The sequence below is a fragment of the Mus caroli genome, unplaced genomic scaffold (assembly GCF_978045245.1).
Source record: "Mus caroli unplaced genomic scaffold, Mus_caroli_1 scaffold_11, whole genome shotgun sequence".
Taxonomy (NCBI): Eukaryota; Metazoa; Chordata; class Mammalia; order Rodentia; family Muridae; genus Mus; species Mus caroli.
The window spans coordinates 94031564-94058126 of record NW_028227266.1 but is presented as its reverse complement, the minus strand read 5'-3'; the positions used below and the strand labels follow the sequence as shown (position 1 = coordinate 94058126).

General features: G+C 42.3%; 1 protein-coding gene and 1 long non-coding RNA gene across 4 annotated transcripts in view; one reads left to right on the top strand and one right to left on the bottom strand.

The window, feature by feature from the left end:
* Nucleotides 1-389: 389 nt before the first annotated feature.
* The window catches only part of LOC147002120 (uncharacterized), an 81498-nt gene continuing 55324 nt past the window's right edge, over nucleotides 390-26563 (top strand). Inside the window, exons 1-3 of one of the 3 annotated variants that reach the window (XR_015044464.1) lie at nucleotides 390-627; nucleotides 9234-9367; nucleotides 16968-17142. This is a non-coding gene — a long non-coding RNA (uncharacterized LOC147002120). The remainder of the gene's footprint in view (nucleotides 628-9233; nucleotides 9368-16967; nucleotides 17143-26563) is intronic. The other 2 variants (XR_015044463.1, XR_015044462.1) reach the window with 2 other exon arrangements.
* The window catches only part of Slc9a9 (solute carrier family 9 member A9), a 565781-nt gene continuing 545770 nt past the window's right edge, over nucleotides 6553-26563 (bottom strand). Inside the window, exons 15-16 of the mRNA XM_085827898.1 lie at nucleotides 9713-9818; nucleotides 6553-8151 (exon numbers count right to left, since the gene is read on the bottom strand). Coding sequence (XP_085684024.1) covers nucleotides 7924-8151; nucleotides 9713-9818 — 334 coding nt within the window. The 3' untranslated portion in view covers nucleotides 6553-7923. The remainder of the gene's footprint in view (nucleotides 8152-9712; nucleotides 9819-26563) is intronic.

The window sequence follows — 26563 nt, the reverse complement described above, 5'->3', positions numbered from 1 at the left end:
CCTTCTTCCTTCTACAAGCTGCTCTTGGACATGGTATTTTATCACAGCAACAGAGAAGTGGCTAATACACTTCCCTTCTCAGCTAGTAAAATAACATCTACACTGGGTGGAGACTGGCAGTTACTGTCTCTACCCTTTTAGTACTGCATCTCCACCCAGCCTAAGTGATTGTCTCCCCTACCTGATGCATTTCACATAAGTTTAGGCTCCTTTTTAGTTTGTTCTACATGGTCTCCTGTTTCTCTATTTCTCCCCATTTCAAACATAGCAACCCATGTGGTAACCATGTGGAATTACTTTCTAGATGCTTTTTACCCTCTGTCTCTGCCTACACTCTCCCTTTGTGATGAAATTCCTTCAGAGTTCTAATAATTCAGTTCTTCATATCATCCATGGGATAGGGCTCAAGAGATCTGGAAAGCCTCTCATTGTTCAAGACCTCACCAAAAAACAAGAACAAGAACAAGAACAAGAACAAGAACAAGAACAAGAACAAGAACAAGAACAAGAACAAGAACAAGAACAAGAACAAGAACAAGAACAAGAACAAACCAAACCAAAACAGCTTTGGAGTCTTTCTTGATCACACCTTCCCTTCCCTATTGTGAAGCCAAGGCCACACTCAGGGTAAGCCCCACTGCTTTTACGGTTTCCCCTTTCCGTACACAGAATCCAGCAATAGGTTCTATGCCACTTTATCATATCTTCCTAAACATCTAAAGTTATTTTAACAAACAGGTAAATCATGAGTACATTATCACTATAAAAATTAAACAACACCACAAATGAACCCCAAGCCTCATTCCTTGTAGCTTGTAATTCGGATTTCTCTCAGTCTTCTCCAGACTGCTTTTCACAAACAATACTGTGGCTTTCAGGCTTTCTGTTGCTGTGATCAATACCTGAGAAGAAACACTCTAAAAAGAAGTGGGGTTTATTTTGGCTCAGGGAGTCTGCCATGAATAAGGGTGAATGGCTCCATTGTTGCTGGGCCTTAAGGAGGCCAAACAGTAAGACCCAAGGGTGTGGTGGTTTGAATAGGTTTGGCCTTCACAAACTCATGTATTTGAATGCTTGGCCCATAGGAAGTGGCACTACTAGGAGGTGTGGTGGTGTTGGAGTAGGTGTGGCCTTGTTGGAGGAAGTGTGTCACTGTGGGGGTGGGCCTTGAGGTCTCCTATACTCAAGCTACACTCAGTGTGGCAGTCCCCTTTTGCTGCCTTCACATCAAGATATAGAATTCTCAGCTCCTTCTCCAGTACCATGCCTGCCTGTACTCTGCCATGTTTCCCACCATGACAACAATGGGAACTGTAAAGCAGCCACAATTAAATGCTTTTCTTTCTAAGTTGTCATGGTCATGGTGTCTCTTCATAGCAATTAAAATGCTACCTAAGACAAAAGGCATGGAGGAGTAAATTTGTTCACTTCTTGGGTATGAGTGAGGCAGAGAGGGAAGGAAAGAGAGAAGAAAGACGGGATAGAGGGAGAGGGAGAGAGAGAGAGAGAGAGAGAGAGAGAGAGAGAGAGAGAGAGAGAGAGAGAGAGAGAATACGAACAAAGACATACCCTAAGTGACTATTTCCTCTATCTATAGGCCTCACCCCTTAATGTTTTCTTCCTTCTCAAAAGAGTAACACCAGCTGGCTACAAGGTTTCTCTCAATATACAATCCTAGGGGAATATTTTATATTTAAATCCTAACAATCATATTTTAAAAATATTTCCATCTGCGTGCATGCAGATGGGCTAATCTCTGTAGCATGTGATTTCTGCAGAGTTTCGCAGAATGAGGATGGTTTGGATAACCCTTCTGCTATTGATGGGAATTTATGATTTCCCCCAACATTTTGCAGCAACAGATAGTGTTACACTAAAGATTGGTTTTGTATATTTCCTGTACACAACCATTAATCCTATAAACCTTGACACTGTTTTCTTTTTCCTTTTAATCTGGAAGTCTTTTTAAATGTTATTAATGTATTGCTAAGAATTATTTGTATATTCTGGAAAATAACCTATCTATCTATCTATCTATCTATCTATCTATCTATCTATCTATCTATCTATCCATCTATCTATCATCTATCTATCATCTATCTATCTATCTATCTATCTATCTATCTATCTATCTATCTATCTATGTGTATATATATATATTTTTTTTTCTCCTAGTTTGTTTCTTGTTTTCCAATTTGGTTTATTGTGTTTTTTTTTTAATATAGAAGTTTCAAATCTTTAAATCATATTTGTATTTGTTTTTAGTTTATGTCTCAGGAAGACTACATGGCATGTTTTTAAGTTTATTTACATTTAAATTTCCTGTTGTTATGCTTTTTGTGTTTAGTTATTTCAATCACCTGGGATTTAGTTTTTACATGCATTAGATGTGAGTATTCAACTTTCTTTCATTTTCTAAATTGAAAAATCAATTAGTCCACGTATCCCTAACCCCAATTGAAATGCCGTGTTTTATAAACTAGCTTTCTAAATATATTCACAGGTCTGTTTCTGGACCTTGTGCTGGATTTTCCTGATCTTGCCCCTTGTTTCTGGGTTAGCAGCACACTGTTCTAGTTCCAGTCTCTTTCTCCTATATTTTGCTATCTGATACAAAACTGCTCTTTTCAAAAGTTCTAATTATTTGAGAGGTAGGGACAATTTCAGTAGCCAGGGAGGCTTCGAACTTTGGCAGAGTGATACCTGTGAGTGCTGAATGAGTGAGCGCTTGGTACTCTGGGTACTGAATCTCATACTCTTACGGACTCCCAAAGATGGGGGCAAAAATGACAATGTTCCTGGCTTTTCACTCCATTCCTTATGGTAGCTTAGTGTTTTGTATTGAATTATTTCATAAGTGTCATCATTATTATTTTGAGTAAATACTTCTAAGTCAACAGCATGTAGAACTCAAAAGGGACGAGAGTGAAGATTGACTCCTTCCAGTTTCTAAGAGTCAACCGTTTCTCTTGGTTTCCTCATGGCACCCAGCATGGACTCTGACCCGAGCTTTGTTGCTCTGTATGTTGGAACTCAGGCTATATCAGATAGGTCCTTTATGACATAGATGACTTATTACTTAGGTTTACGATCAATTTGTTTTAATAAATGCTTTTGATATGTGTAATCTCTCACGGGTCCAGAATAAAGATTGTCATCTTCAGTACAGTGAAATGGAAAACCTAACATTTGCATAATTTTGTTATTTGAAACTCTGGTCTGTATCTCTGCTTTGTTGTGTGACTGTTCATATGAGGTCAAGTTGTATATAATCTTTCTGAGTAATTGGAGCAGTCCCTTGACTATGTAAGAGGTCTAAAATCTTGATAGTCAATCCTGTAGTCTTATCCTACTAAACCAAAGAGTCTAACTAACTTTAGTTTTAAAAGTATAAGTTAACTGAAAATATTCAGGCCTTCTATATTGTTCAGTAATGATTCTTGTTATTCTGGGATCTTTTATGTGTACATGTGCCTATTCTACTATATAAACCTTCTAAAAATAATAAGGCATTGGGCATTTGTAGATATAAACCAGTCCTACTCCAATTGGTTGTGTTTTTTTGTGTAGCGTTGTAACTATTATCTGTTAGCATTATTCAATAGTATTTATTCTTGATAGCTGTGTGTTTGTTAAGCATATTGAAACTGTTGTCTGTGAACATTCTGCAGAAGTATAGCATCTGACAAAGGGACCTGGATAATATTTTTGAGATGCTAGGATGAAGAAATGAGAGTAGAAGAAACAGAATGGTCTCTAGAAATGCTTGACCTACGAGCTATTCCTTCTAGCCTTCTTAGCTGCTTAAAATCAACCATAAAAGGTTCATGGCACTAACTCCCTGCCACCTGCCACTTACTCTTCTATCTTACTTAGGGTTTCATTGCTGTGAAGAGCACCACGATCAAGGCAACTTTTATAAAGGACAACACTTAACTGGGCTGGCTTACAGTTTCAGAGGTTTGGCCCATTATCATCACGGCAGGAAGTATGACAACATCCAGGCATACATGGTGCCGGAGAAGGAGCTGAGAGTTCTATATCTTGATCTGAAGGCAGGCAGACAGGAGGAGGGTTTCTCTTGCACTGAGTGGAGCTTGAGCATAGGACTTCAAAGCCCACCCCCACAGTGACACACTTCCTTCAACAAGACTCCACCTATTCCAACAAAAGCTAATAGTGTCACTTACTGTGGGCCAAACATTCAAACTCATGAGTCTATGGGGACCAAACCTACTCAAAAACTACACCTCCCAATGCAGGCTCAACTCAGACCAAACGTCTATAACTCTTCTTACCTTGGCAATCAGACACAGGAGAGAACAAACTTTTGAGGTTTATTTAGTGATATCTTCAGGGAACATTGTTCCTAGACAAGGAAAGGGGGGATTTTCAGAGCCTTAATGAACACAGTAGTGCTTCCTCGGAATCTCAGCAATTGGAAAGTTGAAGATACCAGGAGTTTCTGACCAGCCTGTGTGTCATAGTGAGATTTTTGTCTCAAACCAACATGATAGAATTCTTTCCAAAAGTCACTAAAGCCAAGAGGCTATGTAGACATTGCTCTTGTATATTGGATACTAACTGAATGTGCTCCAACCTTGGCTCCCACTTGTATTCTGCTTCTATTTGTTTAAGATGCAGTTATATTTCACTGAGTTGTTAAAACACAGACTGGCTGATCTCTGTGCGTTCAAGGCCAGTTTGGTCTACAGGAGCTCTAGGATAACCAGGGCTATGTAGAAAGACCCTGTCTCAAAAACCAAACCAAATCAAAACAAAACAAATAACAATCAACAAACACAAAGAGTGGGAAAGTGTAAGCAGCTGGCAGATATGAATAAAGGGACACTTATGTCCCTCGCTTTGGCTAGTATACTATTTAAGCAATTTGCACCAACAAACTCAATATTCCCCAGGAATTTCCTGCTGGGAGAAGAAAATCCAGAAGCCCTGGTGACAATCAAAGGAGGGGTTTGTCCACCAGAGGAGGAATCTAATCTGTCTCTTGGAGATGGATTTATAACTTTTGGGACAGCCTTATAGGAGAGACTGGAGCAGAGACTATTGTGGGCAGAATTGTACCTTGGCCAGACAGCTTGGTTCTTCCTATTTCTTGCCTTCTATTTAAATTCGACTCTCATTTAAGATTCCAAGTTGGACTTGGGATCTACTGGGTATCTTTGTACCTCTTCCAAAATGTGGCTACATTAAAAATTTTCCATTGTTCTCTTTTCACTGTAAAAACATAGCTCTGCACATGACATTAGAGTACTTAAAACTTCAGGTTTGATTTATATTGTTAGATTGGTCTCTAAGAAATTTTGAGAAATTTCACAATGAACAAAACCACCTTAATAGCATTTGATATTGGGTGTCAAACATGCTCAGACATACCCAAGTATTATGGAAAGCACCAAAAAGGCTCTAGATGGGGCCCTGATATTGAATCAACCTCTCTGTGTGTGAATATGCATGTGTGTAATGTGCCCATGTTAACAAGTTCAAGGAAGACCCAGCCATCTAATTAATGAGAACCCTGTTTAAAGCTCTAATACTGAATAAGAATATTAGTAGCTTGAATAAAGCACTTGTGCCTTTATTATTCATTAGAAACTGGCAGTAAATAATAGGTTTGAATTTCACAGTCGTGAGGCTGCTAATCAAAGCACAGGGCATTGCTTAAGATCATAATTCATCATCCTTCACAGCGATAGCATAATGGGGCTTGGCTTTATGAATTGCTAACTGGGCACTAGTCTTGGACTGATTTAGAGGGTGAAAGGGTGGTAGCCACATAGCAAGATGGGAACACTGTCTTATATATCGGAGGGGCCTGTGATCCAGAGCCTACCCCAGGGATCAGCCCGGTATATCCACTGTCCTTGTCAGGAGTTAATTCCTGACAGTAGGTTGGAAAGAGAGTTTGTCTCTCAGCAAGAAGCCAGCTGGGAGGCAGAGGCTAGTTTTATTCTAACTCATTCTTTTTGATTCAGTGTTGGCTCCAATGGTTCAGCCCCCATCCCTTCACACACATTACTTTGTTTCATCTGGTAGGCCAAATTCCTCTTCTTTCTTCTTGTTCTTTTTACACGACCATTTGACTTTTTGTGAGGCTTCTTTTCTTTTTCTATTGTGTGCTTTTTTTTAGACACAAAGCAATCACCCCTTCCTTCTACTTGATGTGGGCAGAAATGAGATGCATACCTCCCCCCCCAACCCCTCAGCCATCTTATGGTCTTCTTCCAATCTTTTAGTGTTTCCTCCATTTTTGTAGCACTTCCTAGAGTCTGGTCACCCCTGCCTGGAGGGATGAAGGGAGGTTGTGCCCCCTTGCTTGACTCAACGTCCCTTGTCTGAGACATCCTCCCAGATTTCTTTATTCCTTCAATGGCTTGTTGCGCCAGGCCCCTTTGGCTGTTTGTGAGTCTGAGGAGCCATGCGTCCCCCTTATGGTAGCATTTCATACCTGCTGCACCCAGACAAGAGTGTAGTGCTCTCAGTTAGCGTGGTCAGAGAGGGTGCCTTGAAATGAAGCTATAGCCAATGCAATCATACTCCATAACAAAATTTATTAGGATGATGTCACATTAGAAAACCTCTCTCCTTGCCATATTTACCTGACAGGACAAGATTTTACTCAGTTGAATATAAAAGTTTCTCCCAGTTTCTACTATTTGGAAGCAAGAAAACAGACACGCAGGCAGGGTACCTGATCTCACAGGCCTAAGGCCTAAGAAGCACTCAGTGAAGCATGCATTAGTTTTAGCCTTTGGGCCTGAGAAAGAAATCGTTCTTCATCTCCCTCAAAAGTAAGCCCATCACATCTTGGGCTCCCAAGTCTGAAGCCTGCTCTTTGGAGCCTAATAGAACATCTGCACGTCAAGAGAAGCTAGGCTTGAGGTATCTTATGGCTTCAAAGGCACGAGTCATGCAGCTGAATTAAAAGCTAGGATGTTGGTCTCTTCAATGCGGCCACTCTGGGAATGGGGTAGGTCCTGACTGGTACTTGTCCTTGGTGCCTCAGTGTGGCCTAAATGTCATTAGCTCTGTTCTTTTTGCCCCTCTATTGCCAATCAGTCACAGATATTGGTGGAAAGGGTGAGGGGTCCTGCACAATCCTCCAACCCCATGTGGAAGGGTCATGCTGCAAAACATGACTTCCCAGCATGCAGAGGGAACCTGCCAGGAAGTTGTCCCAGTGCACACAAGGAAGAGAGGCTCACCATTTGAATAAAACACAGAATGTGGGAAAGAGACCAGCTTTCCCTGGAGAGAGTCCCCTTAAGCTCTCAAGAGCCTACACTTAACATGCACACACCCGGGGGCAAGCAGCTCCTTGGAGGAGTGGGAAGAACCGCATGGAGAGAGGACAACAGGGCCCCCAATTCATGTGAATTCTCCAAAGCCATCAAGAGTGGGTACTGAACACGCACTGGTTTCTGCATTTAGCCCTACGGTCAGAACAAGTGGAGTCAAGTTGAGAGCTAAGGCTTATCATTTATGCTCAGGAGCTTTTTTTTTTTTTTCTTCTTCTTCTTCTTCATGTTATTAATGTTCCATAATTAATGGAATCGAATCCAAAATCCACAAGAAGGGCCTGGAGAGCTGTCTGAGGAACAGAAGGGGCTCCCTGCAGACACAGCACATATGGTTCATCCCAATGGCAGCTACGACCTGACTCCCCTGGCCCCCAATTCAGCAGTAAAAATGGCTGTCAGATAATTAAATGAGGTTGCATAATATAGAGGGAAGATAATGAATTCTCATTTCTGAAGGCACGGGAGGATACATATGATAAGGTTTGATTCTGTCCAATTTATGTTCTTAATACTCTTTCTGTCTCTGCACCACCTCCTTGGCTGTTGGCATTCCTCAGTGGTCTTGTGTTACATGTGATTAAGTCTGCACTCATCATACCAATTAGTCTATCTGGGGTTGACCCCGAGTCTGCTCCAGTTTGAGATCATAGCCTCCCAGGCCAAGATCTCCCTCGTAGATATTCTCCTTGCCTGGAGTCTGGCCTGAAGACTTCTGGTCCAGAGCTAGCTTTGTGGTGGGACTGCTGGGTGAAGGGCTCTGCTCCTGGTAATTCATGGCCAGTTCATCTTGGTTGACGATACATTCCACATCATCCTCTTTCAGTTGTTCCTGGTTTGTTAGGACAGATAGAGAGACAGGTCACTTTGTGATGAGGGCAGGAAACAGTAGCATCCCCATGATGTAAGAAAAGGGAATGTTTTGTGTATATGGCACACAGACATACATGCAGGTGAAGGCCAGAGGTTGACCTCAGCTGATTTGAATGGTTTTCTTTTCTCTCTCTCTCTCTCTCTCTCTCTCTCTCTCTCTCTCTCTCTCTCTCTCTCTCTCTTTCTCTCTCTCTCTCTCTCTTGTTTTCCTCTTTCTTTTTGGAGAGGGATTCTCTCACTAAACCCGGAGCTCACCATTTGGTGAGACTAGCTGGCTAGTGAGCTCTAGGGAGCCACCTGTCTCTATTTCTTCAGGGCTGGTATTGTAGGTACATGCCAGGGGCTGGGTTTCCAAATGCAGGTCTTCATGTCTGCATGGCAAGTACTTGACTAACTGAGCTATCTCTTTATGGCTGGAGATTCCCTTTTCTTTGATTTAATAGCAAATTTTACTATGATCCATCTATGCTTGCATGTGGCATAGCATTTGCTGAGTCAGCACTAAAAACTTGGCTTTCTACACGGCCTCAAAGACTCTCCTAGCCCAAGGTCAGCAGAAGCCTGTGACCTATCTCCTTGGGCTGAGGGGGAGAGAATGGAATTTGGTAGATTCTGCTCACTGGCACCCAGGAAGGTTGATCAGAGTCAAACCTTCGCCAAATCCTGTAGAGAAGTTTTATGCGGGGTTTGAAAGGCACCTGCCTTCCCGAAAATGCTGGGAGCTGAATATGTCGTATTTTACTGTAAATGGGTTTTCAGCACATTTCTTGAGACATGTGTCAGTCATAAGACTAGAAGTGACTGACACTGACCCTGATAGATTGAATAACATCAGAAATGTATAGACCTGGCCAGTAATGGTTGCCTCATCTAGAGGTTCCCCTGAAGCCCTCGTACTGATTAGAGAAGATGACACCAAATCACTGCACAGTGAGGGTCACCTTAGGACAGGGTTCCCACCTTTAGCTTACTCTAGGGGCATCTGAGAGCTATTTAAATCAGATCTGTTGTGTGAGGGTTATTTCTGTCACATTCCTCCAGGAAGCCCCCAGCTGCTGAGCACATCTGAGAGGAAGAGTCTCTTTCTGCAGGGGAGTGCCTGCTGATGGCACCTTAGGCCGCTGTCAGCTCCTACACTCTGCTCTTCTCCAGTTGCCTGACGCTCTGATCTGCTGGTAATGACTTTAATTGCTTCTCGGGATTTTTCTTATTCTACTCCCCTGAGCTATAAAGCACAGACCTAATATCCAAAACTTCAAAACACAGCAGTTTGTGAGATCACATCGCTTTTACATTTTCTAAGTTCATTTTATGGTTAAAGATATTGGCAACAATAAAAAAATTGCCTTTTTTACAAAGAAGAATAAGCCAACCTCAGCAACAATGGAACACAGAAGAAGAAACACTTCTCGGTACAGTAAATTTAAAAACTGCCTCCTTCTCCAGCTAGGGAGTAAGAGCCCTGAGGTCTCCAGCTCATCAATATTCACCAGGCTTGCCTCATGCAATCATTCACTCACCCCATAGGCCTGCGGACTGGTGAGCAGCCTGGAGACTGGGCCACACCATGCCGGCAAGGTGGTGGTCAGTGGAGGGCCTGAGTGTGTTAGGATGGGTTTCAGGTATCTGGGAAGGCCTGTTAAGGAATACTTGTCAGAAGGAAGTCAGAGTTTTGTTTCCCACACAGCAGAAATCTTTGGATGCCGCTCAAATACAGTTATGTTCACCCTTAAATCTTCTGCTCCCTCATTTAGGAAGCAATTTGGCCTGCAAAAATGGTTGTTTGTAATCTTTGCTGTATACACTGTCGTAGCCCTCCAGACAACCTTTAATCATGCAAGAATGGCAAAGGGGCTACTACTTACACAGTGTCAGAAAGAGACGCAAGCATCCCCCTGCTCCCTCCAGCCCCACCTCCATGGCCAGTTTGTATTGAGCATTCATTTTGGAGAATTACCTAGAACAATAGTATAAAAAGTGTGTTTTCTAAAGATTGTATATGAGTGCACATGACCACACACACATATGCATGCACCTGCACGCACACATACACACTGCATGGGTTAGGGAGGGAGGGAGGGAGGGAGGGAAAAAGAGAGGAAAGTGGGGAAGGAGAGAGAGAAAGAAAGAGAGAGAGAGAGAGGAACACCACTCATTTCTACAAAGAAGCAAGAGGTATTTCATAAGATGCTCGGCTATTTCAGAACTGGGTAGTCAACATAGATTGTGTTCCAAGATTCTTCATTTTCAGTATTCAATACACTCACTGTATACTTCATACGTCAGTGCACTTTTATACAAAATTATGCAAATGATCTGCTGCTGCTAGGTTTATTCTATTGTCTAGCACCTGTCTTTCTCATCTCTCCATCCCAAAGTGCTCTAACCAGTTAAAGGGAAAACCTGTTCATAGGAAGCCATTGCGTTTCCCTCCAGCTTCTCAGTAATGGAATCCCCAGAGGTGGCCTCATATGGCATTATTATTATCACCATCATCATCATTATTATTATTTGCTGAAAGAAAGTGGTGAAATCATTTCACCATTCCATTCCAAGTGACTTTTAAGTTTATATTATTTCCTCTGCTGGAGAGTGTTTTACTCTGTCCACCTTCTGAAAAGCAAGAATAAAAAGGGAAAGAAGAAAAAGGGAAGCACTTGGCACTGGTTGGCTTGTAAATAGCTCCAGCTGCCCAGGTCCTTGGGCTGTGAGAGGACCTATGGAAGGTCTATAGGACCCAACCATAGCTGGAGTATACCTCTTTCACTTCCATGATATCCCCAAAAGTGGGAGCAGAGAATGGACCTCTGTTCCTCACCAACTAAAAATGGCATGGCATTAAAACAGCAATGAAGCTGGGGTACATGTGAACACAGCCTTGGTATTCAGGGAGTACAATATTTGTAAGCCAGTTTGCAATGTCACATGTAAACTGGAAGGCTGGCTTCTTTAAGATGAGTGGCTGGTGAGGCCAGCTGAGGGCCAAGAAATAAATTATCCTTCAGAGACTGGTTTTGCTGTCACATTTTGTGAGTACATATACAAATCTGAAAGCCCTTGATGATATTCTATTAATTTTCATTAGAGTGTTATTTCCTTCATTTTATGGATGAAGGGATCAAGGCCTGGAGATATTATGATTTTACAGGACCTAAAGTCTCCCTTTGCAAATTTGGTTGTAAGCCTAGCATTGAGTGGCTAAGCCATCTCTCCATGCCCTTTGCAAGTTTGAGATCGCCCTCATCATCTCCCTAAGAAGGTAGCTTATCCAGGCCGAGTCAGGCATCAGATGATCTGCAGAGTTCTCTAAAAGTAGACTTTGAATATCCCTTGTGCCGATGGGTCACAGCCTTTTCTGGGTCAGGGCACGAGGACCTGGCGTTCTGTCAGGGTTTACCATATGCAACAGGCCTATGAGAGTCTGCAGAAAAGCTTTCTAATGAGCAATGGTTTCTAGAGACCTAAGTGGTAGCACGACAACAATGCTCTAGCGGTACCACGATGGCCAAGACTCTAAGAGTAAGAGAGAGGCCCAGGGAACTTCTACCATGCTTTTCAGTATGCTGAGAAATAAAAATGACAAAACAGTTATTTAAGTAAAACACAAATTTACAGTTGTGTTAAGAACATTCTTTAAATCCTGAGGGGGTACCTCTTTAAATCATCTATAATACCATTAGAGTAGACCATTAAAGGCTAAAGTTCTGTGTGTGTGTTTGTGTGTGTACTGTATGCTGTGTATGCTGTTTGTGTGTGTGTGCTGTATGCTGTGTATGCTCTGTGTGTGTGTGTGTATGTGTATATGCTGTATGCTGTGTACACTGTTTGTGTGTGTATCTGTGTGCTGTATGCTGTGTATGTTGTTTGTGTGTGTGTGTGTGTGTGTGCATGTGCGCACACAATAGAATTCAACCTGAATGAAACCATTCATCTCCTTCTGGATAGGCTCTGCAAGTTTTTCAAAGATGACATGGCCATACATACCAGTTCTACTGTACAACTGATGGTCCAGTTAGTAATTAATCTGAGCTTCATGTTTGTAATAGATATTCACCATAATAACCTAAATAGAAGGCTTCTAAACTTTGACTTGCAGTTCAGATGCTACTCTTCATGGCATTAAGGATGAAGCTAAGGTTTCATTCATGCTAGGGAGCCACTCTACCATTGAGCTACATCCATAACCCTCTTTTAACCTTTATTTTGAGATGGGGCGGCCTCAGTATGTTGCCTGTGCCTTGAACTTGAACTATGGTTTTCCCGCTTCAGCCTCTCATGCATCTGGGATCAGATGCCTTTGTCACAGGGCCTGGAACTATTTACCTGAGTTTAAAAATTTGTTTTTGGAGCTGAGGTTCCAGTTCTTGCTTAAGTGAGGGTGGGGAATCGGCAGCAAGGGCAAACACAGCTGCCACTCAGTCATTTTGTGTAGCACTGGAATTCATGGGCTCTCAAGCAGATCCTATGCCCTGAACATCTGTGTTGATTAAAAATATAGAGCAGGGGCTAGTGGGAAGTGAAGAGTGAGGAGGAGGTGGGCAGCCATTGCTGAAGTGTGACTCCTGGGCACCACGTGATACCTTTGGCTGTCCTGTAGTCCTGTGAACCACAAAAGGCCTCTGTGCATAAAGGGAAGTACAAAGCCCCGTGCGTTGCCATAGAGATGTGCCATGCACATCATGGAGCTGAGGATGCGCTGCTCTCCACCATCTTGGTTTGCTCAATGATGGCCATAGGATATGCTCAGGACACTATCTGCTGAGTTTCTGATATAGGATGATATTGAGAGGTAGGGTGAAGAATAGAGGTAGGTTCTGCATGAGTTCCAGAGATGAATGAGAAGGGTGGATTACAGCCAGTACATGAGGTTTTCCTGAGGATGGAAAGCTAAGAAAGGTCAAATAATAAATGGACCACTTGGACTTGTGTTGCTGACAACAAGGATCCCAGGAAGAGTGATGGTGTCAAAGCCTAAGGTGTTTAGACATTGCCTTGTATCCCCCTCTCTCTTCCTCCCTTTCTCTCCCTCTCCCACCTCTTTCTCTCTCATGTTTCTTACCATATGTTTTTGTTGTTGTTGTTGTTGTTGTTGTTGTTGTTTTATGTGTCAAACTAATACAAGGTAAGTGCAAGCACCCACAGAAGCAGGGTAACAATTCTGTGAGAGGATGGAATGTCCTGTTTCCATCCTACAGTATCCTTGAGGGTAAGGCTATTCCTTTTATCTGCAAACAGTATTTGGCTCATCTTTATAATGAGCCTCAATACATGACTGCTAACTCAATAAAGACACCAGCTATGCAAGGCAAATAAAGGCTCAGTGGAGCCTAGCAGACCTGACCTGAGACTATGGGCTCTTCTCACGGCTCTCCTGTCATAGAGACAGAGTACCCAGACTTGCCTATAGAATGACAGAGTGGAGTCAGGCAAGCAGCAACGTTCTGATTCTTCACTGCTAAGCAATATCTGAGAAACGGCTGGATCTCCAAGGTTACCTGAATTATTAAAAAGTAAGAAAAATCTTTTGATCTACAAAAAAACCCCCCTCAACAGCACAGTTTGCAAAATGCGTTATTTTTCTCATTAGGGCTCTGGTGTGTGTTTGGAGGAGGAAGATTTCCCATGAGGCCTTGGGCTATGGCTAGCGTTGCTTCCCTTGTAAGCTGGTGATGCCCTGAGACAAAATGTTAAGCTATTGAGGAAAAATGTTAAGTTTTCTCATTTTAAAAAGGGGCTAGCAATTCGGGGATGAGTGAAGGCTGGAACTCAACCTGGGGCTTAGCACATATGAAATAGGAGAGGCCATTAGCAAATGCGTGCTCTCCTTTGGCTGGAGATCCTAGAGCAAACTTCAGTAGCCATGCACACTAACAACCGAGGTTCCTGGCCACAGACACAGCTCTCATCTACGGTGTGTGTTGAGGTTTGGATTACTGACCACCGGTAAGCTTTGTTCATTTGAAGTTTTTAAGTTGCCCCGACCAATGTTTGTACAGCTTGTTGGTGTTTGTGCCTTGTCTAAGTAACTTTGCACAGATGGTGAGAAGCAAAGACTCATCTCAAATTCTCCCTTTAAAGTCCCATTGCCCCCTGGTATGGACTCAAGATTTTCTGTTTGCTTGTTTTTTCTCTCTCTCAGTTTCCTGTGTTAGAGAAAGGCCCATGCTTCAGTGTGCTGTTAAGTAGAGATGGAGACTTTGAGTGGTAAATGAGGTGTCATGATGTAATCAGTGTGTGTCTGGAGGCCATTGGAATTTGTCATGAGGTCATCAGTGTGTACCATGAGGTCATTCGTGTGTGTCACGAGATTATCAGTGTGAGTGTCCAGTGCTGTGATTGGTGTCCTCAGAAGAGGTTTGCACTCTACCAGGAGGAGAGATGTCACCAAAACCTGGCCATGCTGGGATCTACTCTTGAAACCTCAGTTTCCAGACCAATAAGAACATACATTTATGTTTTTTGAAGCCAACTAGTCTATGGTACTTTGTTGAAGAAGCCACAGCAGAATAAGATATCCATATTTTTGGCCTTTGAGTGTGGTTTGGAGACCTTTGTAAGCTCTGGGGCCCAGGCTACTTTTGAACTCATGGCAACCGTTCTTCCTCAGCCTCCTAAGTGCTGGGATTATGGGAATGAGCCACTATCCCTGGCTTTATGTATTTTTTAGGGACTCTATTCTGTAACAAACAATGCAGCTGACCAGGGATCAGGCAAGTTTGGAACACTGCAGAATCTCTTTGGGATACAAAGTGGCATCCATGTGATACAAACCTTAGGTAGGAAGGTATTGAGAATACCTTTTCACAACCATAACTTTACAAAGTTTAAGACTAGGATAGGTGGAAGAAAAGTCTACTCGGCCATGAACACACACCTATGCATTGCCCTCTGATGTTTGTCTTGAGTGGCCCCACAGATACTTGGCCTGAGATGATGGTTATTTGATGTTGGTCTTGCATTAACAGAGCACCAGGGAGTCTGTAATGTACTGACTTGGTAAATGGGTTTCATATAATGATAACACGCTTGCCAGGACTCAGTTGGCTAAAGAAGGCAGTGCATGTCTCTAGGTTGGGTCCTTGGGACATTCTGTCCTCCTCATTCATTTCTGAGAATTTCCCAGTTGTCTTGTTGTCTCCTTGATAGTACAGGTGGATGACCTAGCCCCATTTGATAAATCAATGCACCTGGAAGCAGACAGCTTTTCAAGTCTCACTCTTTTCTAGCCCATTCTCAACTGCAAGGTACTTTTAGCTTCTAGTACCAGCTTGCCAGCAGAGATAGTGAGGAATGAATGCCAGATCAGCAAGAAGGATAAGTGCAAGCTGGACTGGATGCCAACCTGACTCTCAGCCTGAAGGTTCCTTAGAATACCTGGGGCCCACGGCACTATTTATAGAGTATTCGGGAACAGGACTAGCAGAGAACACCCAGACTCGCACACGCCCAGTTGTTCTGTGGTTCCGGTATACAACTCACAAGCTTTTTGTTTGGGTCTCAGGAAATGTAGCCTAACAAAGTATGTCCTTCCTCTTCCCTTTGGGTATGTCAGATTTTATCATCAGCTATTTACTGTCTTGCATTGTTGGTTAAAGATGTAGTAGATCACTCTGTGGAGCTGGTGGGCGGGCTTCAGGTAGGAGGAGGTTTCTAGAAACTTCTCTATCCTCAGTTCCCTGGACGAAGGAGGAACTCTAGTGGAAAGTGTGCTTGCAGAGACCATGGCTGGGTGGGATCCTGATTTCATAGCTGTAGAAAAGTTGAGGAGGAAAGCCTTCTTAATTTTGAACTCAGATCATATGTGACATTGTGGTTTTCAAACAAGGGAAAAGCAAGAGACGTTAACTCATCTGCTCTTTTGGTGAACAACTATACCCCCTATTCTCTTAGAGGAAACTGCCCTAGACAAATTGCAGGGCCATGAAGAAAGCTACACATTCCAGAATAAGTGCTGAGGGGCCCAGGGACACCTGGAGGAATCCATTGCCAGGTGAGCTGAGATCACTGCAGTCTAGTCTCTGAGCACCCCTCACATGTCTGTCTGGAGAAGGCTGTCTCTGGAAGCTCGGGTGGTGTGTTTCCTCCTCCTGGGAGCCTTCCTGGACCTGCCCTGCTGAATTGTTTCAGTTCCACGTTGCTTTGACAACTATGTGTGCACATCTATGTAAGAGCATTTGTCATATTGCCTCAAAACTAATTGTTTACAACATGATTTCCCACTCCAGACTCTGACCTTTTTGATGGCAAGAACTTTATTTTATTTAGTTTTATTCCCCCCAGTCAAGGGGATCGAACTCAGGGCCTTGTGTTTCCCAGTCAAGCACACTTGATTATATTTTTAAAGTATTTTCATTATAGAGAGGAACAGGGAATTGACAAATCTTATAAATCTAACACATCGGTTGCTAATTTTCATAAAACGGGAAACCACATCTGCTTGGAAACATAACTTGATATTCCACGGCAAAATCCCTGCTCATGTTTCATCTGCATCGAAGTGTCTCCCTCCTCCCATAGAAACCTGATTCATCCCCATCAAAGTGTCTCCCTCCTTCCATAGAAACCTGATTCATCCTCATCGAAGTGTCTCCCTCCTCCCATAGAAACCTGACATCCTGACTTTTATATTAACCATGTCCTTGAGCTTGTATTAAAGTTTTATTACCCAGAGTGCCTTCCTTCACACTACAGTTTGTCTTGCCCACTAATAAAAAGGTCTATGTTTTCTGATTCCTGGTCTGCCCCACCCCCCCAACACATCTGTTTTTTTTCCAGTCTATCTGCTGTTGATCCAGTTGACCTCCAGCTTTTCCACAGCCGAGATCTTGCTGATTGGAGCAAGTTCTTCTGCCCTTGGCATTTCCTGCCTATTTCCAGTTGGACCAGATCCGAGCTCTGCTCATATCAGATTGTCTCCTTTGGTGTGGTCCTAGCAGCCACTGACTGATAGGTAATACTTGGATCTGTTTGCTCAGTGGGAATTACAATATATTAAAAATTCTATCTCTAGAATAACTTTATTAGGTAGGATATCTGTGAAGAGGCATACTGCTCATTCATTTGCTGTATTCTCTGGGACATCAGATATGGAAGATGGAGCCTGAATCATTCCATGTATTTGTCGGCATTTAAGCTAAAGATTCGTTTCCCCAGTCTTTCTAAAAGCAATGATTACTTTTGGTTAAATACCACTGTAAAGTGGTAAAGTTTAAATTTATTTGATAGTTATTATTGTTGATGCTCAAATTGACTCATCTTTGGTCAGTGGGAGTCTTTTTAAAGTTGCCTCCTGAGTCTTAGTGACAGGACTCCAATACCTTTTTTCATTTTTTAGTCAAGGGCTCAGTATGTGTCCTTGACTGTCATTCATAGTGACAATAACAGGCCTTGAACTCAGGGAGATCTGTCTGTCTCTGCCTCCAATTTCAGTGTCTTTGCTACCATTCTTACCATCTATGTGACCATGGTTTTCAGGTTCATATATATGTTGGCTCAAACCTTGAATTAAAGATTTCTCTGAAATATCTTTTATTGAAAAATGGTATTTCAAACCCAGACTGTGGATATTAAGGACTGCTACATATAGTGGAATGGAGATCAATGTTTGACATCGAATACTCTAGTAGTTAAGTAAAAATAAATAAATAATAAACAAACACACACATACACACACGTGTGTATGTAAGTGTGTGTGTATACATACATACACATACATACACACGTACAGGTGGGTTTGTAGCACTTCATAATATCCGTGGGGCAGGTACACTCCTCATAGCTAATTTTAGGATCCTAATGTGACATGATTAACTATGGAGCTGCACAAAGCTATGCACAGTCTGTTCTTATCAGTTCCCTTCTGTATTTCAGGTTCTATAACTCATGCCTTCCTTATAGGTACTTCCACCTGAAGTTCAAGTTTGTAATTATTTGGGAGATGACAAAAATAATTAGAATTTTCCATCATTATTCATTTGTTATCTCCCACATTGCACATGGAGCAGATATAAAACACTACCATTGCTGCCTTAATAATTATGTTAAAATTATGCAAAATGTTAATTTTTGCATGTTCTAATTTCGTTTGCATTAACACTTCTTTTGTATTCTAGCTTGCTATTTACAAAAACCTATAGTAGCTATAGATAGGGGCCCTTTATTTACATTGCCTGAATGTACAACCATTAATACATTCCTAGTCCTAGCTGTGAAGTACTGTATATCAAATGTTCACCATCAGATCTTCTGTCAATGTCTCGCTAGTCATTTTGATTGAAGCTTGTTATTCAATAGATTCCTCAGGAAAGGCTCGTGGGATCGATACTCTCTGAGTTCTTGTATATTGATAATAGTCAGCGCCCATTATATTTTGAAAGTCAATTTTTCTGGAAATAAAATCATTGACTTACTTTCTCTGAGTATCTTAAATATATCACTCTATTCCTTCTGACACGAGAAGTTGCTCCTGAAAGTATAATGAAAATGTAAATCATATGCCTTTCTAGTCGATGCTCAAAGGGCTTTTTCCTTAGAATTTATTAATATCACTACCATTTGTCTGATGCTGTCTGTTCAAGGCTGATGGTCGCAGGCATGAGGCATGCTCTATGAGCAGTTCCAAACCCATTTATTTCAGAAAAGGTCTCTCCACTTAGAATTTGCTGCTTCTGTGCTCTTGTGGTCTGACCATGAAGTATTATGCTCAATCTCCCGTTGACCCTAAGGGATGGTCAGAGATAGAACATCGAGAAGTGGTTGGATCAAGAGGATACTATTTTCATGAACAGATTAACAATCCACAGATGAATTCATGGCAGAAAGAATAGGAGGGATGGGGTCTGGCAGAGGAAGTAGGTCATCTGGGAGCAAGATGTTGAAGGTATTTATGGTCCTACATTCTTCTCTCCTTCTCCTTCCTGGCTACCTTGGGGTAAACAGCCTGCTCTGATACACACTCATGCTGTTGTGAGCTCCTCTTGACCTTAGGCTGGAGCAGAGGAGCCAGCTAACCACAGCTTGAAAACTCTGCAACCAGGAGCCAGATAACCGTTTCCTCCTATATAAGCTGTTTTCCTCGGGTGTTCTGTCACAGCATGAGAAAGCTAAATACATGTGTTTTGCTTCTTTCTTTAGGGACTCCTGTTTTCCAGGTGTTCAAGTTCCTTGTTGATCTTCATCACTTTCTCTAAAATTCCTTTTTATAGTTTTTTTTCTTTTTTTATTGAAAATTTTATCTTTTTCATCTTCAGGGTTTTTTTTTTTATTGTGTTTATTTGGTTTCATAGCCTATGTAATTTAGCCATGATTTCTAAAATGATCTTTTTCTTTTAAATTGTTTTTTGGAGTTTGCATTATTTTATGATTCTGATTAATGCTGTCCTTTTGTATCTTGAATCATTTGTGCATTGCTTTCTAACTCAGCTAATGTTCTGATTACTCTATGGCTATATTTTTGGGTATTCTTTCCTTGTGTATATTATTTCTTGTAAGAGCTACCTGGAACCTGGCCTCCATTCTTTTCTTAATGTTCATTTCTATGTGAAATTATTTTTCTTGAACTTACAGATGGACTTGGATTTTAGGAAACCATTTCCAATTTCAGAGCCCCTCTTCTGTTCAAACATGGCATTAAATGGTGGCTTGTATTCTGAGCTTCCGCCTGTTTGCTCGCTCAGGTGACCTTCTTTCTTTTGATTCCTGTCAGGGCAGTTTTTCACCCTGCCCTGGTGGCTCTATGCTGAGAACTTAGAGCCTTCTGTTTGCTCTAACCCCTTTATCCCCCCTTTCTGAGACCTCTCCACTTCCCCTGATACTCGCCACTCCCTGAACATCTTTCATGTTTACACTCATGTTTCAAAAGCATCCCATCTCCCAGAGATGCTGTCTGCTCTTAGGAGCTGCTGCCCTCAGTGTCTCCCAGACCCTTCTCAGTTGTTTTCTTGTCCATCCAGATGCTCATGGCTCTATTCACTTGTCATCTGGGTCTTGTGAGATAACCTGACCCTAATTTTGTTGGAAATGTGTCCTTTGGCTGTTTGGTTTTGTCATCTAATTGTTCCACCAATTTTTATATAGGGTTTTGTAGAAATTCAAAGACTGTGGTGTTGGTACCACTACCACCTTCCCAGTATCCCCCAGAGCTGCTCAAGCTGCCCGACACCCCTCCATGACCAAACAGTGTCCCTTAGAAGTATCAAAATGAACATCCAGGGTCATAGCCAGGTGACCTGGGTAGTCACATGATGTCTGGACCCATTGTTCCCTTCCTTTCCTGGCATCAGATTTACCTCTGAAAATGTGCTAACCGACTCATCATCTGTAGGCAAGTTTATAGGGATTACAGAGCTCCCAGAGGCCTTAAAACCCATCCCCATCCCTCCAGAGCCTTGAGTTAGGAAATCTAGGAGTGATTAAGAGCAAGGGCAGATTAAGGACTGATAACGTAGAATGCTGACTATCCTGTTTGTGCTGTGGGTTAGTTTTAGCAGCAATAGCTACAGGATCTACTTATCACACGTTAAAATAATTCTATTTGGCTCCTCAGATCCAGTCAATCGAGAGACAGAGAAAGGGCATCAGTGTTTGCTGGAAAGGTGAAAGGAAAGACGAGCGTTCTAAGATGTCAAAGCACCAGTGTAAGCAGGGCAAATGGTCTCAAGATAAGCCAGTAGACATACTGGGATCAGGAAGAAACCTGAGCATTCATCTAATCTACATCCTTCGATCCTCAGGAGAAAGTCTAAACCCACTCTCTGCAAGGCGGCCACCTGATTGCATCAGAAGTCCCTGTTGTATTTGTGAAAATGAAGTCTTCTAGGCCCTTGAGGTTGACCCTCTCATGTCGGTGGGCTGAGTGATCTGTATTTTTAAGCAAACCTGTGATATCAGACCCCGTTCTACTATGACCTCAGGGCCTTTTAACTAGTGACACCTGCAAACCAATCTATTTACAAATGAGGTTGCGTTTTGAGGTCTTGAAGTTAGGGCTTCCATACGTCTTTCTTTGGGGCAAACAATTCAATCTATAATAGTAACTGTTTTGGAATCATCCAGGTTATTTATTTATTTATTTGCATTTTTAAAGTAGCTTTGCTACTGATTACTCATGAGTGACTAAATTTTTTTGAGATCTTTGAACTTTAAATGCAAGTAACTTGTCAACGTGACCTCATAATAGAGAGGATTAAATGAGATTAACAAAAGATAAAATTTCTTTTTTTTTTTTTTTTGTTTTTTTTTAAGACAGGGTTTCCCTGTATAGTCCTGGCTGTCCTGGAACTCACTCTGTAGACCAGGCTGGCCTCGAACTCAGAAATCTGCCTGCCTCTGCCTCCCAAGTGCTGGGATTAAAGGCGTGCGCCACCACCGCCCGGCTAAAAGATAAAATTTCTAATGCCATTCTGGGCACATAACTAGCATTCAGTAGATGTTGGCTAACATTATATTTTCATTGTTTCCCCTGAGGACTTATAAGTATTAGAAATATATTCTGGGGATGGAAAAATGATTCAGCATTTAATAGCACTGGCTGCTCTTCCAGAGAACCTGGGTTTGATACCCTTTGTAACCCAGGCTATGGCTACCCGTCTATAATTCCAGTTCCAGAGGCTCCAATGTCCTCTTCTGGCCTCCTTAGGCACAGCACACACAGTACATGTATGTAGTGAACATACATACACAGAGACAAAACACCTATAAAAGAGAAACAAACCTATAAAAAAGAAATATATTTCAAACATCCTAAGTCAAGTTATTCATCAACCATAGGGCCTACTGAATTCACAGTATTTCTTCTGCTGGTGGCTGGAGTGCTTAGAAAAATATTGCAAAGTTTCTCCCCTAAAGTTCCCAGGAAGATACTGCTCATTGTATAACCAGTGACACAGTTTCACAGCATGATATTTTAATTAAGCACTTCAGGATAAGGGCTCTCCTCACCCAGGAATGACTATGTCTTTGTGAAAGTGAGGTATCGTCTTAGAAGTGGGGGATTTTACACTGAGCAGTAGGCTTTTAATGCCACCTTTGTGTCACCTTCTCCCATTGTTATGTTTGTTCACAGGGTCCTGGCTGTCCTTGAGGTGTTCCCACATTCAATGGTCACTTTTTTATTCTTGGCCATTTAGCAAGCTGCTTGGTAGGGTATCTGTGCTGACTCTTTGAGTAAGACAAAAGCTTACACACACACACACACACACACACCACAAGGTGGGGGGAGATACAATGTTGACTATAATTTGTTGAGTTGTTGTAGGTGATATTGAGTTATTTTTGAGCTGTGGAATGAAGACAGTTCAATAGTCATGAGGAACTCTTTCTTTTTATTTTTTCTTTTTCTCCGAAAAGACACAGAGAAGAGCCCTTGTTACTTGTCATATAGTATCATTTCTTGAACACTTCAGTCAGAGATGCTGTCGGCAAGTTATGCAGAGACCTGTAGAGATGCAGCTTTTGTAAGTCATCAGTCATGCAGAAATGGGCCATTCATGCTCCTGCAGTAACCTCCCAGTACTCATCGGCTCATCACGTTGGGTTTGGAGGACTATTTCTTTGTTATTGTTCAGTGTCCTTCTTGCACTGAGCAGATATGGGCTGGCCAATAGGACTCCTACACTTTTAGTCTTCTCTTCCCAGGAGAAGCCACCAACATTCCATTCCACTAGCATGTGCTAGTCTGCCCACTGCTCCATTGTGCTCTCTGGTGTCCGGTTCCTTTTCAGGTACTTAAAACAGAAGCATCTCTATCTTTGAGGTAAGTGGGCTTTATGTGACCCAGGCTAGCCCATGTGTCATGGTCACAGTGGCAAGTATCATCCCCCCTCCGTTATAGGGTTTTATTGTATAACCCTGGATGTCCTAGAACTAGGTCTGTTGACCAGACTGGCCTTGAACTCACAGAGATCCATCTGCCTCTGCCTCCCAAGTTCTAGGATTAAGGGACCCATCACTGTGCACAAATATCACTTATGTGTGGAAGCATGAGCAGGTAGCAGCTGACCCTTTATCTGACTCTTGTCTCCAGTGGTGCTCCCAAGGGTGACAGAGTATAGCCATACATCAGTGCTCATATTATCTTGAGTTAATAAACAGGGAGAAGTTGTGACCAGAGACCCATCCATCTCTTCCCTAGCCTTTAAGTGAGAGAAAAACAAACTTGCTGGATGAGCCTCTGAGATTTTAGGAACATTTGCTACAAGCACTGTCTATGTATCTCAATATGACTATAATGCTCTTATTATGCTTTAACAGAGATGTTTGGGATCTCAGAGGCATTCTGGGTTGGCTAGGGATATTTATGTACCTATAATAAGATATCTTAGAGGTGATATTATGTCTAAACATAAAATTCATTTATGTCTCCTGTGTACTTATTAAATACTTTTTGGGTAATTTTATATATTATTTTGTGTGTACATACATGTGGACTGACTAATTTCATGTGGCTAGGTATGGAATGGCGTATTCTCCTGGTGGCTTCACGTTGGCACTGAAAGGGTTTCAGATTTGAACTTTGCGTTTTTAGATTCAGGGTTCATGACCTGTTTTGTACTCTCTATATTTTATTTTTAAAATGCTAATTCTGAGCTATTGAAATGATTCCACAACTGAGGATGGTCAGTTACATAAAGTTTACAAATCATTTTATGGGTTTATTTGGCCCATCTGTTGCCCCGGAGGGAAGAACAGGTGCTCCTGGGAAGAGGGAGAGCACACACCCGTGCTTCCCTTCTTTAGTCCCTGCTAGAATGTCTCGGACCAAGTTCACTTAGTCAGTGGACTCGTTCTTTCACGGTGATTCTGTTGCTAAAAATGCACAAGAATCCAGGTTCGGGTCTTGTGACCTCCATGCTTTGTTAAGACTAGGCCTGTGCAGGTTGAGGATTCAGATTCCAGTGTAGCCTGCTGATCACTAAAGTAAATGCAAAGACACGACTGCTTTATTGAACGGTCAAAGTTAGGGTGAGAGGCCTCCATCCTGTCTGGTCTTTAAGACACTCCACCTGCAGGGTACTCTGCCCCTCCCAGGGCTTCCTTCCCACCTCACTGACCACACTTTTACACAAGCCATCCTTTCTCACTATGGAAATCAAGCCCGATCCTTCTCATGTGCTGCTGAATCTGGGTCTTAACACATGCTGTTCCCTCTGGTTGTGTACTTTAGTACATGGGAGTTTCTTACCCATACATCTACATGCAGAGTTTGGGCCATTGTCTCTGAACTCCCCATGGTGTCCCATTTCCCATTCTCCCAGGACCCCTAGATCCCTATCTTATACAGGTGCAAGGTTTAACACAAGATTGTTAAAGCATAGCGCTCTTCCTCCTACCACACCTTGAAACAGTGATGGCTCTCTCTTAGCCTTTTATTTTGGAGGCAGGGTCACATGAAATCCCATCCCAAAAGAAGTGTTTTGTGAATGACAGAAATGTCAATGCATATGCCAAGGTTAGGAATGCCACTTAACTTCAGAAGACAAGATATGTCTTCTGAATGAGGGTGCACGTGATAGGCTCTTCTGGGTACTCACGCTGCCTCATCTCCAACAAATACAACATAGATATTTACTTTTGCACACACTGCCTCTGAGATCTTTCCTGAAATCCTGTAGGGTAGGGCGGTATTTGCCTGTCCAATGCATAGTCTCCCCTCTTTTATAGTAAAAGCTCTATTTTTCGAAGTAGTCTACTTCTTCAACAGCTAACAAAATGGAGAGGAATCAATGGGAGGATTTTAAATTATTTAAATAAAACATTAATCTTATCCCATTTCCCTTGCTGTCTAAAACTTGAATGCATCCTCTGGAACTCCAGAAGCTGTTTTGAGGGCAAGAGTAAATAAACTTGGGTATAGATAGCATACATTAAGACTGGCATAGAAGAAAGAAAAAGGAACAGGATTGTGGGAACACAAATGACATCATCTGTTACCTGCCAGTTTATGTACATCCAGACTTCTCTAACTGGGCTTGCTTTCTTGGCTTGCTCTCTTTCCACTTGAACTCCTACCACCAGGCTACAGCCACTTTACCATGTCTACCTGCTATGATGGGCCAAAGTCTCTGAATCCATGAGCCAAAGCTAACCTCTCCTCCTTTAAGTGGCTTGTAGTAATGCCCAAAGGAACTAATACATGGAACCAAAAGTAATGGACTAAAGCTAGGGCTCAGGTCATGCTGAGCTCCTTTGCTAGGGTCTCTGTGTCCACGAGAGAGCACTCACCAAGGCTCCACTAGCTTCCATTCAGACCATTTCCGTTACATTTATTACGCCAGAATGAATTGACCCAATGCTTCTTCTCCTGTTAGGCTGTGAGCATCTTGAGGAAGGAACATTGTCACTTACTCCTCTTTGTGCCCTCAAGTGCTTAGTGCCCAGCGACCAGCCATGAATCCCTTCAAGTGATGCTTGATGAATCAAATTGAGACTTGGAAGAGATTTGGAGTTGACATGCAAATTCTCTTGGGATTTTAGTTTGGATTTTACTGGTAAGGAATAAAGTCTTGGGACATGGGGCCGATCAGCTCCTTTGAACCCGTTATTGGAAGGAAAGGAAAGAACTGTAGCTATGGATTTCAGCTATGGATTCCCCCAGGGCGGTTCTGATTTGCTGTCACATTTTCCTGCCACAAAATCTGTGTCCCTGGAAAGCCCTGAAGCAGTCTAACCACTAAGAATGCCTTGCCTGGCTGTTTGAGCCTCCTTGAGAGGCAAAGCTTTTCCCCTGGGACCAGGGATCACAGATAACTGACTCCTCAGGCATTGCTGCCCGGCTTCTCTGTAAGCCCCAGCTCTGTGCCCTCGGCCCTCCCAAGGCACCCTGGGAGGGTTCTTCATGCTTGAGTTGCAAGATTAAATGAATGTATGTTTGGATAAGATGCTTTTAAGCTCCAGATCAAAGTTTTCACTACTTGGGGGTCTAGACCCCTTTCATCACAAATACAAAACCAACTTGCCCATTCTGGTAGATTACGGCTGCCAAAGGAGGCCTAGCCTATATCTGCTGTCCTAACAAATTTTCTGGGGAGTAGAGGTCATGGCTACCAGGGAACCAATGCGATGAGAAAATGGAAAATGCACATTTCATTAAAACCACTCAACATGTTATTTGGCATGAACAAAATTGATCCTTTGGCTAAATAAAACCACTGGAGAGCAAATTAAACTGTGACTCATAATACGATTATTCTGTCCTTGTAAAAATAATAAAAATTGTTTCGGTGGGTTTGCTGTGGGCGTTTTCATGTTCCCTTTAATAAGTGGTTCTAGGGCCCTTTCTGGGAAGGTACAGATACGGACTTAAGCCAAGGCAGTGGTATGGGCCATCCTGCTTGTTGTGTCACAGAAGAGATGGAGAAAGCACCTCGTCCATA